Source organism: Coptis chinensis, chromosome 9, assembly GCF_015680905.1.
Source record: "Coptis chinensis isolate HL-2020 chromosome 9, ASM1568090v1, whole genome shotgun sequence".
Classification (NCBI taxonomy): domain Eukaryota; kingdom Viridiplantae; phylum Streptophyta; class Magnoliopsida; order Ranunculales; family Ranunculaceae; genus Coptis; species Coptis chinensis.
In genome coordinates, this window is record NC_141464.1 from 79,444,658 (window position 1) to 79,460,590 (window position 15,933).

Genomic DNA, 15,933 nt, shown 5'->3' on the forward strand with positions numbered 1-15,933 from the left:
CGCATTACAAAATCCATCTCTCTGTCTCATTACAGAGACAAGAGACGAGAACCCTTCCCAAAACTAGTTTTACTCTTTTAACAAAGAAAACAAATCCCCGCTACCCAGATTTCACAAAAAAAACCATTTCACCCGAAAGCTATCCATATACTTAATTTATATCGAGGAAAACTACAATGCAAAAACATGAATATCATATATACATGCATGGTTGATACGCAAACTATCTCTTATCATTTTAAGCAACTCAAATCATGCATGAAAATAAGCAGACTATATATTGGTATGTAGGTTCCTACCTTAGCAAGCTTCGTTCTCCTCAAGCCCACTTAACCGAATCCACTCATATTTACTCCTATAACATCATATATATATATATATATACGTAGATCGTTAGAGTTTATCAAACTAACGAGGAAATTCTTATCTAATGTAAGTCGAGAAGAAATCTCGACGCTAAGAATTTGGTTTCGTAGCTAACAGAGCTACAGGCCATTGTTAGCACTTGTTCCTCGACAGGCTCTCAGAGTCATTTACAGCCACCGTAGAACCCAAGACGTCAATGCCAATCATATCTATCAATCCACTAACGATTATGATTTTTTTTTTCCCAACTCTAACTACAACAAATTCCACTCTTCAATTCATATTAAATCCAATAATACCAAGTGGGTGCTCTTTCTCACTCACTCAATACTCAACATGATCTTAAACAAGTGTGAACTAACATCAATGCTCTAAAATTGATCGAATATACCGAAATCCTTACCAAGTCAGCAAGAATGGCTCCTTAGCTTGCTTCTCCACCAATTTCGCAAGCTCTACTTCTCCAAACAAGCTACTGCCGAATACCACACCACCACCCCATATCAATTATCTCTCATCAAAATACAACCAATTAAATCGAAATCGAGTTTACACTAGCGATTTGAGAAGAATTTACTCACCTGTCGCTGTGATACGACGAACTTCTAATCAATTTTGAAGCTCCACACTTGACTCTAGTGTTTACAAGAGGTGGGTGGCGAGAATTTTTGGTTTAGATCGATCGAATTTGGGAGAATGGAGTTTTCTCTCTCCTAGGTTTTCAGTATTGGTGAAATTGGAGAATTGGGTGCAATTTTTGATTTCATGTGGTTTGGTTTTTGCTTTGTGCGATTTCTAATTTTTTTTTTGATAAAAAGACCATCCTACCCTTACCTCTTAATTTAGCATCCAACAAGGTTTTGAATCCCCCGCTCTCGCGTGCAACGCCCAAATTTTATTGCGCTGATACTAAAATTACAACGCTGTCGTCGAATGACTTGTCCAGTTTTTAAAGTTTCCGGTTTACAGGCGACAGACTCTTATTGACTATGCAAGTATTTAATTATGCGCACACGAATTTACCCGGTATCGAATTATTTTATCACATATTATTTATCTTCTTTTCGATTTTCGAATATTCTAAGTAGCCAGTTATATGAAACCTTGGAATTTTTCGAGAGGTTTTCCCCGAACTAACTTGGTTTTCTCGGCGGTTGCTAAATAAATTTACGCTACGTCGCTAACCGCCTATCCGATCGCCAAATGCGTAATCGCCCCTAAGGTTCAAGTGTCTTTTACTAATTTACCCTTAATAATAATTTAAGACTTTACAATTTCTATAATAATTCTAAGTTCTTTTATAGTCCAGATGGAGAACAAGTGTTCTCTGTAGTAATTAATGGTACGACAATGGATTTCAGCAAGTTTTTGGTTGCCTTTGCTGTGAGAATGCCTATGCCTGTTCCTAAAAACTCATGGGGCTATCTGTCTAATAATGTATACCTTTATAACTATGAGTATTTTCATGAGACTTATAGGGCAGGGGCTTTTCGTGTAGAGGACCAAGGGCAATATAACATAGCCCTTGGTAGCCTGTCCCTGAACGTAGGCACTGCCATGTTCTTTATCATGATGAATATCTTAGGGGAATGGCAGTTTTCTTCTGCAAATAATGTCGCTGGTGACGTTTTCCTTGCTTTAGCTGAGGGATGTTTCTTATATGACATTCCCCAGGTTTTAGTGGCTAGTCTAGCAAGAGCTCATAGCATGAGGCATAAGTACCTTCTTATGCCTGTTTTGGTTTGCCGCATCATGCGTTTCTTTTTTCTTGATTTTTGTGCCCGTTTCACAGATTGGGTTAGGGTTGACATTGTGCGACCCACCAACTGCATTATACGTTCTTTCCTTGCAATGACTTGGCCGGGGTGGAAGATTCAACCTAATTGGGTTGCCCCTTACACTCCATCCGACCAAGTGGCGCTTAACAGGTTAGCGATCGTTAATGATATATGGAGAAAGGCTTGGCAAGTTATCATGGCATGGCAAGACGCAAAAGAACCTCGCTTCTTTATTGAGGAAGAGAACAACGTGTAAATGCGGGATATGAGGTAAGTTTTAATTTTTGTTCTTGTCTGCTTATGTCCCAAGCAATTTACTTCTTGTTAACCCCATAACGGGTGGAACTCATATAAAGTTGCGTCTGTTTTTATTTATCTATATTAGTATGTTCTAAATTTTTTTTTGCAGGTGTTCTTCAATTTTCACGTGTTTCCATGGTATTTCCTACCCTTCTTATTTTAATACTTTAAGGACAAAGCATGTTCTTGTTTGGGGGTGGCATAGAAACACGCATAATTTAAGGCACCTATTAGGATAATACATGTATAATATGCACTTGTTTTCTAGTAAAAAAATTTAAAAAAAAAAAAAAAAAAAAAAAAAAAAAAAAAAATTTATGCTATATATACACTTAGGAAATAATGGTATTGTTTTTTTCTCTATGATGATAATAGTCTAGATATTTCACATTAGCTCTTAAATTAGAATAGTCTTTAGAAATTTAGGTTAATATGTAGGTAATAGTCATTGCATCTTTTCATAAATATATTGCATGAGTATCTATGATTGTTTGGCAGTAAGTTTCTGAAATATAGGCTAGAGTACTTATTCTTCAAATCCTGTGAAAATATAGTCTAAAGCCTTATATGAGTGAAATATTTGAGAAATGACACAGGGGAGAAGTAAATTCTGAATAGAGAAATCACACGTCCACTTGCTTGATCACTATACCATATCCTAAGCGAGAATTTAGGCCCCCTTTGGATCGATATAACCAGAAATTCAAACCTTATGAAATTATTTTATGTTAGTTGCCCCTCTGAGCCTTTCTTTAGTCCTTCATAAACCGCAAATCCTTTACCCTTTTACAAAACAAAATAAAAATAAAATCAGCCTACCCATTTTTGAATTAGTCTGAGAATAGAGATGAAATGAAGAATAGAAAAGAGAAAGACTTGTAGATCACCAAGAATTTGTTAGTTGGTTCAAATTAATAAGAAAAGAAAAAGAAAGTTTTCATCCAAAAAAAAAAATTAAAAAAAAAAATGGCAAAGGATGGAAACAAAGTGTAGAAGCAAAATAAGAACAAGGTTTTCTCTAGTTACATAATATGAAGACTCTATTATCTCAGACTTGTCCTTTTTGAATATCCATTTCCTTCCTTCTTAATGCATCACCTAATCCCCGTAATATCTAATAAAGACCTCTAACTCAATTAGGAATAGGTTAGTGTGATAGTAAGTGGCAAATGTGTTTGATCAACTTCGGCTTCCTTGTGTGTCATTGATATTGTAAGGTAAAGTGTGTTCACTGCGCAACTGCGCACTGGAGTGAACGAAACTTGAGTGGAAAAATCAGAGTGATTTTTGTCTTGACATATATGTGAGGACCTACTTAAAGACGATATTCCAACGTTTCAGAAATGGACCTGTTATTGCATTTCATAGCATAGTTCATTGTATATATGTTTATCCGTAGATGATTGATTATTATGCACGTATTAGCTTAGATTTCGAATTGATTATTTTGTATTCATTGCTAGTGAGATGTATAAATATCTGAGAATAAAGTAGGAAACAGTAATTTTATTTCTTAGTTGTTGTAGTATAGATGAAGTTTGTTAGTACCTTCGCTGGAAAACTCTCACGAGGCTATAACTCGTCCACTAGGAAATTCCTAGTGGTTTAATGCTTTACTGCATATGGTAAATGCAATCGCACTCAGCGAAAACGAGATTAGTTAGAACTCCATTTTTGGTCACTTATATTAATTTCTCATATTTGCTTGAGGACAAACAAAATGTTGTTTGGGGTGCTTTGATAAGAGCCCAAAATTGTAGTTTTAACCCCTTAATATCATTACATTTAGACCAATTATGTGTATAATAAAGAAAAGTTAGTATTGTTTACGTGTTTTGTGTATTTCAGGTCTTGGAGTCAAATATATGAAGAAACATATCTTTTTTGCGAGATAAAGGAGCAAAGGTTGGTTGCTAAGAAGTTCTATGTTTAAAGGTCAAGATTCAAGGAGAAAAAGCCTTTTTAAAGCCCAGTCAAAGCTGAAAAGTCAAAGTCAACGCAGGCAGAAATAGAGCAGGCAAGTTAACAGAACTTCCACAAGCAGTATCTTTGGACTCAGACCTCGAATTTGGCCTATTATATGTCAAAACGACTAGCTCGGAAAGAGCTTTCTAATGGTATAGACCTTGACCCAATCAGGAGAGTAGAAATGGACGAAAAGGCTATTGCAGTAATTTTCAATAGAGAAACCCTTTTTGGAATTAAGTAATTAGGTTTTGGGCTTGATTTCACGGCCCAAAACATGGCTCCAAAGCCCATGCACGAAATTATAAACCTAGCCCTCTCTTATATATACTAGCAAGATGCACGTGCTATGCACGCGATGTCAAACAAAACTTAAGGAAGAGTGTAAACATAATTTGCTTAACACCTTTCTTATTTGGTAACAACTCGGGAAATTGATGTAATCGTTCATAATTGTGTTTATGGTTGCTAAATTTTCTTGTTGAGGGAATGAACTTAACATTTAAAGAAGGATATAGGTAAGCGTTTTGCTCTTCAATATTGTATACCTGAATTTTGCAAGTTAACTAACACCATTTATTCAAATTGTAAGAAACATAAAGCTTCTCGTCCGAGTAAAAACCATAGTGTCATATACGATAGAAATCATAATATTATTCTATTACGATTTTTGTATTTCATTATTCAGACTTTTTGTAACATAATCTCCTTACTGGTTATGTTTGGTTTGTTAATGCCTGGAGTACTGCACTATCGTCTACAAGAAATGCTTAAATTTGACGAAGCCCTGCTTCTTTAAGAATCTGTTCAGAACTGAAAGAGGTCTTCTCGATTAAGGTGCAATTTTATGGGCAAATTCACAACAAAGTTAGCTTCTTAATGGCTCTGTTTTTGGGAAGAGTTAAATTTAGTTTGAGAAATCAGAAATTCTATTGAGCAACAAATATCGCGAGGAAGACAATAGTTTATGAAAATTTTCATTGATTTTGTTAATGATAAAATGGAATTTTTCCATTGCTAAGCCAGGATCACCATATATACAGAAACGGTTTTCCAAGCTGTTTTGCTTATTTCACAAAAATAAAATAGAAAATATGTACAAAAAGAAAGAGATGGGAGACCTCATACTACACAAGATCAAGATGTGACAATCTTCGGGTCCAATATGCATCTATAAATCTGCAGCTTGAGCCTTGCGGATTGGGCACCATTCTTCAAAAAATGCCAATCGATTGATACAGACCAAATGATAATGATGATCGCACCGCAAGTTGACCATCTCATCTCCCTCAGCATACTCTTCATGCAGCAACCAACATTAATAAATTTCAAGGATTGAAATTTTAGCACAATCTTGATTCCATTACAGATGGAATCAAACAGTTCCTTATTCGGTCACTGCAATCTTGGTATACTATTGGAATTCAGTTACTACCTACACTAATAAGCACCTCAAAAGAACTCCCAGAATCCCATACAAACACTACCAAAATCCACTTTATGATGATTGAAGTTTGAACTTGTTATTCTGGGTTCTAGTTAAGAAGTATTGTACCTGACAAACACTGCATTTGGCATCATCACCTCCTGTCCTGATCCTGAAGTTTGGAGGCGTAGGCATATAGAAGCTCCTTTTCAGGCAGTTTGAGAATTTTGCTTCCGTAAGGCCTGCGGCCGACAAGCATCCATCTTCTCACCTAGTGCTAACAATTCCTGTTATAGCAATAAGCATATATAAGGAAAGCACTACTCTGAAATCTTAGATTAAATATTTTATACATAGAATTTAGATCATAAACAGGACGCATAATGCCTCATTTAAGGAAGCAGGATTTGACACTACAATTAAAAATTCCTTCAGAGAAAGCTCCACCTAAATATTATTGGAAAAAGAGAACTAATGAAAATGAAAGGGAAAGAAAAAAAAAAAAAGTAAGGGAATATGATCTCAAAAAATCCACAGCCTATTAAGAAAAATAACAAACCTCATATACGACATGTTGTCAATGTCAAGTCTCATATCCCGATGCGATCACTTAAAACCAAGACCACTCAAGAACAAATTTGTCTCCAAAACCAATAATTGCTGCATTAGGTAAAAGAAGCTCGTGAGAAAGATCTCAAGAAGAGGAGAAAAGCACAAAGACAAACAACCTCATATGTGAGCTCCTCATCTTGTTCGATCCTTTCCAATGATAGCAATACCGCGCAAAATGCAAAATATAGCTTGAGTTAAAATTCCAAGTCAAGTCACAAACAACAATTTCCTGCTCTACCAATTAGACCATTCCCCGTGCAGGGTTTAGATTTGATCAATTACAATGATACCTCTCCGCAATTCCATCCCTATTATAATGTTGATAGAATTTACTTGGTGTATAATTTGAACTCCATAAAATGTATATTCAAACTTTACTCGGAAGTTAAAGTAAAGGGAAACACAATCCTATAAAGAAAGTTGACAGCTAGGCTTGTCGTGAGGGTGTCAAGGACATTCAACTCCTATCCTTTGACATTTGAGCAGTCTTAAGGCAACCGTTTGAGCAAATAGGCAGTTTAAGGCCGCCGTTGATTTTTCACATGGGGAAGACAATGAGATATATGTCGCCGCGCATAGATGCTATTGATGATGATTAATGTCAACAGTGAGCGGGTGTATAAGCATGGCCCTATTTCCAATAATGAACTCTTAGAGTTCAACTGAAACCAAAAAGGGCATACAACTCTTAATAAGCCATTAAGTATGATAAACAAATCTATATCAATTGATTATCCAATAGTAGAATCGCATCACCCCACTACCATGTCATGCTTCTTTGTCATTTTAGTTACAAAATTATGATTCTCGCAAACCAAACAAATTGTGTCATTCAATTAGTTATAAAATTATGTCATTGCTAGTACTACTTCCTACACGGATATCAACATCTAGGTATTCTAAAGCACTTTATTACCTTTGTTACCTTCGGTCCGTAGTGACAAAGAAGAAGGACACACATTCATTGAATCCCACCTGAATCTACAATTTTCCAACTCATGAATCCCAATAATGATAGCACTCCCAAATCAGACCTATTTGTTCGAAACCACATTTTATGAATTGATGGCTTGAGTCTTGACAATTTGGAGCTGTGGTGGGGCAGGGGCAGTAAAATTCTAGAGTACACAACTGCATAGTGTAACTCTTTTCCCTCCTCCTTTATCTAGACTTGGGACCAACAGCATAAAACCAGAAGTTTGCATTGGCGGAGTTAAAATGTTTTGTAGCAATTCCAATGATCATGGAAATATTAAGGGCGAAAAGTGATATTAGAAAATCTAAACATAAAGAAGTCATATATGAATCAATGTATAGCATGAGTAACTGAAATCACTATATGAAGACAGGACCAGTTATCAACAGTCCAAGAAAACATGAGTTGGATACATAGCTTTCAATTAATTAAACAAAGATACGCTTTACCATGTAGTAATTCATGTATGATCCACCTTTCAGATAAACCTAGCAACTGAAAAATGCTACGCCTTCACCGGTCGGGTGAGGAACAGACCTCCAAATCCTCAGAAACCCGGGACCCAAACAGATGGGAAATGACAATTAGATTGGACTTGCCTCTAAGGGATTATAACTCTATAAACATATCTTAAAAAAGATATTGTAGACAGAACAATCAGCGACTTTCATTGCAAGAGATACAGACACTTACCAACCAATCCGGTTTTGGTCCACACCTTGGGCTTATATGCCTTGTTAGGAGAGAACCAATCACAAGTAGAAACCGCTTGCAAGTGTTTATCCGTTGCAAGATCAATAAATAAAGTTCAATTAAGAAAGGAAATTGGAAAAGAATTCAAAAACTTCTATGTTGTCAGGGAGAAAGTTACAGAGTGGTCGATAGCTATCGGTTTACGTTATTCCCAGAATTGCTCTCATCTTTTATGAGTTTTATCCCCCAATTACTAACTCACTCGCCAGTGTCGCCGACAAAGTATGGTAACTTTTAAAAGCATGCTCCCAAGTCACATTCAACAAAATTCCCAAACAAAATTCTTACACAATGGGTTCGCATATTGTGATTTTGCAACCGCCAATATATCTTCAACACCACACTAAATTCCAATCAATGCTAATTGATATACACACACTGACACTCTTATTATCGCTGGATTGACTACCAGTGTGTAGGTGAATTAAACAACACAACAGTAAAAGAAATACAAAAAAAACCGACGAATTAAAATTGAAGCATAAGTTTACATCAATTAGCCTTTGATTATTTGAAAAGAAACCAAAAAGAATTTAGTTCCACAAAACCCCAGTTTAGTACAACCCCATTTAACATTTTCAGTAAGCTATCAAGGGGCTTGTGTTAGGAATATCGGATTATGCTTCGATTTAGATTACGTAAACTATGTGCATAAGCTTTGTCACCATGAAAGTACAGCTTGTCAAGCAAAGGCTTGGTTCTTTCAAACGAAAACTCATACAACAAAGGCCATTGGGAGCCTACCCATTTCAGCATTACAATTGGCATTTCAAATGACAAATAACTCAAAACTAACCTTCATACCACCCATTGCAAATCCAATCAACACCCCACATCTAGCTTATAAAGCATGAATTTGTTGGCTCTCTTTGAGAGTTTTGGTGCGACCCATCCATCTGTTGAGAAAGACTTGATTGATTTCTCCAACGATTCTCTAGAATGGGAGAGTTTGTGTCGGTACATCAACCAAATTACTTGCTCGGCAGTAGAGAGGTGTTACTATCAATATAGAGTGTATGTGATTGTAAAATTTCTCGATAAGTTTCATGTTAATTATCTCTACCGATCTCCTCGAACACAACTTGTACCGTTGTACATATTACATTAAAGCTTAATATCAAGGAGTTGTCCCGAAATCTAGTTATGTTTCATTACGTATATGGCACTAACCATTGTTTCTTACTTCGCCATCCCCGCCTTAAATGCGGAAGTCTTAACATTTATCGCTTATCTACATTAGGGATTTGGTCAAGCCGAGGTTCTCTTTTTCCTTTGCTTTATAATGTTTTATTTTTTTTTTCGACATTTCAATAAATATACGATATTTGAAAAACATGTTTACAATCATCCGAAAAGAAAACAATCAAAAGGTGAAGTGAAGTGAGAAATTGAGGCAACCAGAATTGAAATTGGAAGAACAACTTTCGGTAAGAGTTTCTCAAAAAGTAGGTAAGATTTTAGTTTCCTTCCTTAAATGTAAGGAAAAAAAGATGAGGCCTTTACTCACTTTTTTCTTCTCCGATGGTGGAATGTCTTCATGTGTTTTTCTACCCCCTTTCACATGAAACAAATTTTATATCAATCTTCTTCATTACAATCGCCTTGTCCTCAATTTAATTTAACAAAGAGAAAGCTACCGGAAAATAGTAGGATGGGAAATCATACTTCACAGCTGTTAATGACTTCAAAAGATTGGTGCCAAAGATGCATGTGAATCGTGAAGCCCTTTGGTTTGGTCTCAACAAAGATTGTCGCCGCAGTAGTGATTGAAGTATATATTTATTCTCCAATCGCGTGTTGGTTCAGAAAATGAAAGTTGATATTAAATAGAGTGAGTGATGAGTTATATAAGCCTTACCGGTAGTTCCACTATACCAAAGAGCATGAAGGTCCAAAACCTTGGGATGAAAGCGCCACTTATAAAACCACCAAATCTTGTGATCGTGAAAGAGGTTCCCATAAAATTTGTGGACATGTTTGCGGCTTCATCAAGTGGATAATTCATCGACTTCAGAAAATATGTCACGAAATTGCTCGCGATTCGATATGAACACCAAGTTTTCCAAAGATCTCCACAACTACATTTCGTGAGAATCACAGAGTGAGCACAATAGTTTTTGCTTGATCAATATGGAAAACACTCTCCATATATCTGGTAATATTGAGGAATACATAGTAGATTCTACCACCACTTTTGGGGAAAAAATGGAGTTAAAAATGGTCACATTGTTGGGAAGAAGAGGACGCGGGGCACCGTGGTCGCTTTTGCACTTTTGGGTTCCATTCTACTTGTTAAAATAACTCAATATACAAAGGAGAAGAAAGAAAAAGACTCAGATCGGGGACACCGATAACTCTTTCCCATCTCTATTCAAATCCCCAACACCCTCAAAAACCCTTCCCTTCATCTTCTACATCATCTTTTTAGCGGTGAATTAATCCAAACAAAAATCTCAAAAAAATCAAAATCGATGAATAAAAGGAAATTCTCGTGATTTAGAAAATTGAAAGTAACAATCATACCTAATTTAGAGAAATAGTCGATGGTTTTCTTGTCCATGGCCTTATAATTTTTCAATAATGAGAGGAGATTAGAGAGAAAAAAGAGAAGCTAGAACGATGTAACGGTTTTCTAGTAATGAAGTCGGTATAAATGTTAATAAAAGTGGTATTAATGGTAAACGCATTACCTCATGAACAATTGAAATGGTGCGTGCATTTTATTTCCAACTTGAATTTACACAACAATCCCTAAAGGTATTATGTAAACTTAAGGGTATAAACGAAGCAAAACCTAAATGACGAAATAGTCCATTTTAAGGGCATTGAATCATTTGTTTTAATATTTGATCAAGGGTATTTGGTGGTAGAAAAAAGGCTGGTCTAATTTAAAAGGCCAGGTTAATTATGGTGTATTTTACTAATAGAGATAAAGAGGACTAAGGCATAACTCTTGGACTGTGTTTGGTTCGCTGAAAATCAATTCCAAATTGAAATTAGATTCTTTGATTTGTGTTTCCATTAATTGGTTTTTCAAGAAACTAGATTATGTTTGTCTGGTTATAAATGAAAAAATTTATTTTTAGTTGAGTTTAGCTCGGGAGTACCAGATCAAGGCTTATGAAACCTGCGAAGCATTCAATCAAAACCAGCTATCTTCACATCTCTCCTCCTCTCTCTCCTGGCGTCAGGTGGCCAAAGTTAAAAAACAACTTCTTTTTTCTGAAAGTGGAGGTTGCTTTCCTCCTTTTCAACCCATTTAAAGAATCCATTTTCCAATTTTTCATTTTCCAGGTTGAACCAAACAGTTGAAAGTTTTCAATTTCCATGAAAACACTCTCTTTTCCTCACTTTTCCTTGAACCAAACACAAACTTGATATACTTAGACATATACTTAGTTATTATTTAGTTTAGACTATTTAGGTTTTAATTCATATAGCTTTTCATTAGTTTTAAGTTAGTTGTTTGTTCTTCATTCTTCAATTAGATTAATAAAAGAAAATTATTGTTCTTCATTATGTCTTCTTCTTATCTCTTTATTAATGACAGTCTAATGACTTCTAGCTAAACCTCCATTAGAGGGGTGATGAAACTTGATGAAGAATTGATGTGTTAGTTAGGATTATTGCTTCTTAAGAGTTTCACTCTAGTAGGTTAGTTGATTCGCCATGAGAATGGGTTGAACTTCTTCACATGCTAATTATTATTTGGCAGAGATTGCCATGAATAATTAGGGATCAAACACTTAATCTTAATTGGTTAGGATTGTAATAATCTACACTAGCATATTAGGAATACATCAAGTGGAATCGAATTCCCCTAATCCCTTCTTCATATTCACATTTTAGTATAAGTACACTTCATTACTCTCATTAGTTTTGTTAGTATCGATTGAACTAGAAAACCTTACGTTTAAACAAGCTAGGAGTGGAATGAATTCTCTACTCCACATCTTTCACGATAACCGAGAGTAGAATCTTTGATCATAATTTTGTAATAGCATCTAGTTTTACTTATTCGTAGCATAAATAGTTAAGAGTATGTAAAACTATTGTTTTACGTTATATCAATCCTCTCACAAACTACCTCATCATCTGGATGTGAGAGGAATTGGAGCACGTTTGGATTCGTACACTTGGCGAAACATTGTAACTCGATAACCGAGTCATTGGAGGATCGAGTGTCTTTGTCCACTACAACCTTCGACTGAAAAGCAAGCATGTCCAACTAAAGAACTAATTCGAAGAAGAGAAGAAGATCTTGGACCTCACATCATTGTACCCAGTCAATAATGACTCAAATTGTCCTATTTTTTATTGGATCGATGACAGAGAGAGAACCCCTGAGGCATTATTAGATGAAAGCGGTCGTCCTAATTTATACATTGCAAAGCAATCTGGTGTGCCAATAGATGGAAATTGGGAACCTATTCTGGATCCCAATCCTGAGGATAACTTTAAAGCAGCTCAATTTCCTAATGACACTCAACTTGATGGTGAAACATATTATAATCCTAATGCATGGAGAATGCCTAGTGATAGGGAGCACGATAATGCTTACAATGTTGTTGATGACGATAATGATAGCGATGTTGATGATCATGCTCAAGTTCGTGCCAGTGGTCAAATCGAGAAGGTGGTGGTGGTTGTGGAGATGGTAGTGGTCCGAGTCGAGTAGGTGGTGGTGGTCCTCCAAGTTTTGATGATAATGATGGGGTTCAGTCACAACAACTTAGAGTTTCCATTGGTGGTGGTGTTTGGTCACAACGGGTGACAGCACCAAGGTCACAGCAATCAAGAGGTGGGTCCTGCAATTGGATTTGAAGGCTTTGAGAAGAGGCTTCAGATTTCATTCTTCGAGCCAGGACTGTTTGCTGATGCTCAAAGAAGAGGCCTTCGTTCTTTGTCCAATACTCAACTGGATGAGATTCTAAATCCAGCTGAGTGCACCATCGTAGCATCTCTATCAAATGCGGATCTTGACTCGTATGTTCTTTCAGAGTCCAGCCTTTTTGTCTTCTCTTACAAGATCATAATTAAAACATGTGGAACCACAAAGCTGCTTCTGTCCATTCCTCACATCCTAAGGCTTGCAAATACTCTTTCTCTTTCTGTGAAAGCAGTCAAGTACACACCTGGGAGTTTTGTATTTCCAGGCGCCCAGTCATATCCACACCGCAGCTTCTCGGAGGAAGTTTCTGTACTCGATGGTTATTTTGGCAATCTAGGGGTAGGTAGCAGAGCATATATGATGGGCTCTATCACCAGATCCCAAAATTGGCATGTTTACTCCTCCTGTGCTGAATCTATGGACCATCCGGAGACCCTTTATACACTTGAGATGTGCATGACTGGGTTGGACAAGAATCTAGCATCTGTCTCCTACAAGACCCAATCAAGTTCAGCAGCTCAAATGACAAATGCGTCTGGGATAAGGACGATTTTGCCTCAATCTGAGAACAATGATTTTGAATTCGATCCTTGTGGTTACTCTATGAATGCTATTGAAGGCTCAGCAATTTCCACAATTCATGTTACACCAGAAGATGGTTTCAGCTATGCAAGCTTTGAAGCGGCAGGATACGACCCAAAATCTGTGAGTCTTGAGGAGCTCATTGAGAGGGTATTAGCTTGTTTTGGACCAACTGAATTCTCCATTGCTGTACATGCGGAAGATGCAAATGATAAATTTCAGTGGGATTGCCGTGATGTGCATGACAGTTGAAACTTAACTTGAAAGTACTATTGCCCAATATGTTGAAATGGGTATTATCAATGTATTCGAATACTAGTTATGTTGTGGTATTTGCATTCTGGTTCCTATTTTCGTTGTCTTTGTTTTTAATTTTCTTGGCTTGTTAACTTGGTAACTGTATAGTTTCTACTTTCTACTTTCTACTTCTAGTAGCGAGACATTCCTTCTGCCACTAACTTCTGCGTTATGAATTGACCCAATACGCAGGTTTGTTATAATCGTAGGTGGTAATGTATGATGTATCGCGTATGTGATGGTAATATGGTATAATCTTTAGAGCTAGCTCATGTATGAAGAATATACAGCTTTGAGTGCCCTGGAATATTTTCTAGGCTCGTCAGTCTAAATCTCAAATATAGTTTTCATACCTATTTGTAAAATGAGGAAAAAAAAAAAAAAATGGTGGCAGCCATAAGCTTTCTAAGTATGACATAAATACCAAAATAATTTTCTAACTTATCAGTGTGCAATCAATGAATTTTCAACTTATCATAGTAAATCCGGTACTCTACTTTGGCCTGAAATCATATTTGTATAAATTGGTTAGTTACTTGATGTACATTGTATCAATTGGTTCAGAAAAAAGTACGTTGTATCTTGTAGTATTTTAGTTTTTGTAAACTTGTAAGTGCGACTCAGACTGTCTATTTTGAGGAGCTGGAGTAACCATATATTTTTCCTGTTGAGTATACTGAGCGGATAGATTTTGACGGGTATTTGTCCATCAAACTGCAATAGTGAAAAGCCGTAGTAATAAGTAATAACTAAGATTTTGAGGAACATTAGCAGCCGATGAGGAAAAGAAACTGCAGCCAATCTGCTTATATGGTAGCAAATGTGGCACATTTGATTGGTGCCTAAGCAGTAAGCATACAACATGGTAGGGAACAAAAAATTTCAAGAAATTACCCATACTATGATATCCTAGTATTGCTTATGTCCTTATGCCAGGTGAAATGGCTTGACTCTAGTATTTTTGACATATCAAGTACTTACGATCCGGATCTAGAATGCTCCAATGTACCACTGCTCACTCACGTATTCACAAAAGATGTTCAAGGACCATCCATCAAGGAAAGTAGACCTTTTTTTTCACATAACAAATATAACTTTGTTTGAACTTTAATTACATGCTGGACTACTTACAAAAGAAACCGATAAGATTAAAATCGAAAGCATTTGAAAAGATCTATGAAACCTTAGGGCCAATGGGGTCGTGAGCATGGAGAGGAGGATCATAATCACAGAGTTTTTTATAAATCGAGCGGGTTGTGAAGATTCCCTTTTTTGTGAGAGATCATTGTAGCTTATCAGTTAAGTCATGTTGACTTAGATGAATGGTGGTGATTTGTTGAGTAGTTCGCGCATCAAAGAGTGTGTGAATGAGGGGTACATTCCAAGTTGCTTGGGAGGGATGAATGAGGTCTTGAACGAAGGAGGTTGAAAGGTGGATATTAGTGGCAGACCTAGTATCCAGTTATTGTCCCAAATGGAGATATTGGAGCCATTACCAACTCTCCAGATGGAGTTTTTTTTAACAAGTTTTAGACCAGTTGTAACACTTTTCCTTGGCACGTGAAAAGCTCACCACGAGATCTCAACTTCACATGGAAATGCTATCACGGTTTCGCACCGACAAGAGCAACAATTGGCACTCACATAAACATCCCTACCACAGCTTGTCCTATCTGTAACTACCACAACGAGTCTCTACATCATATGCTTCTTGAATGCCCTTTCACGAGAGCATGTTGGTATGCCTCCAAGTGGAGTTTCCAACTTGATCGAGTGCGTCACCTGAATCCTAAAATTTGGATAAGTCTTTGGCTTTCCCCTCCAAAAAATTGGGGCTTCTACCTTGATGCGTAGAGTACCTTCTGTGTTGATATCACCTGGCTTATATGGAAAGAAAGATGTAAAGCTACTTTTGAAAAAAAGATTCCAAACATCGCCCGCATAATGCAGATAGCTAAATCAACTCAAACGTCTAAAACTCTAACTA

The 15,933-nt window shown here is 36.6% G+C and overlaps 1 protein-coding gene across 1 annotated transcript; it reads left to right on the forward strand.

The window, feature by feature from the left end:
• Positions 1 to 9,026: 9,026 nt before the first annotated feature.
• On the forward strand, positions 9,027 to 13,997 carry LOC147478440 (S-adenosylmethionine decarboxylase proenzyme-like). The gene is made up of 3 exons (XM_086586248.1): positions 9,027 to 9,133; positions 12,509 to 12,833; positions 12,954 to 13,997. The coding sequence occupies exons 1-3, from the start codon at positions 9,027 to 9,029 to the stop codon at positions 13,899 to 13,901; spliced, it is 1,380 nt and encodes a 459-aa protein (XP_086442374.1). The 3' UTR covers positions 13,902 to 13,997.
• The last annotated feature ends 1,936 nt before the right edge of the window (positions 13,998 to 15,933 follow it).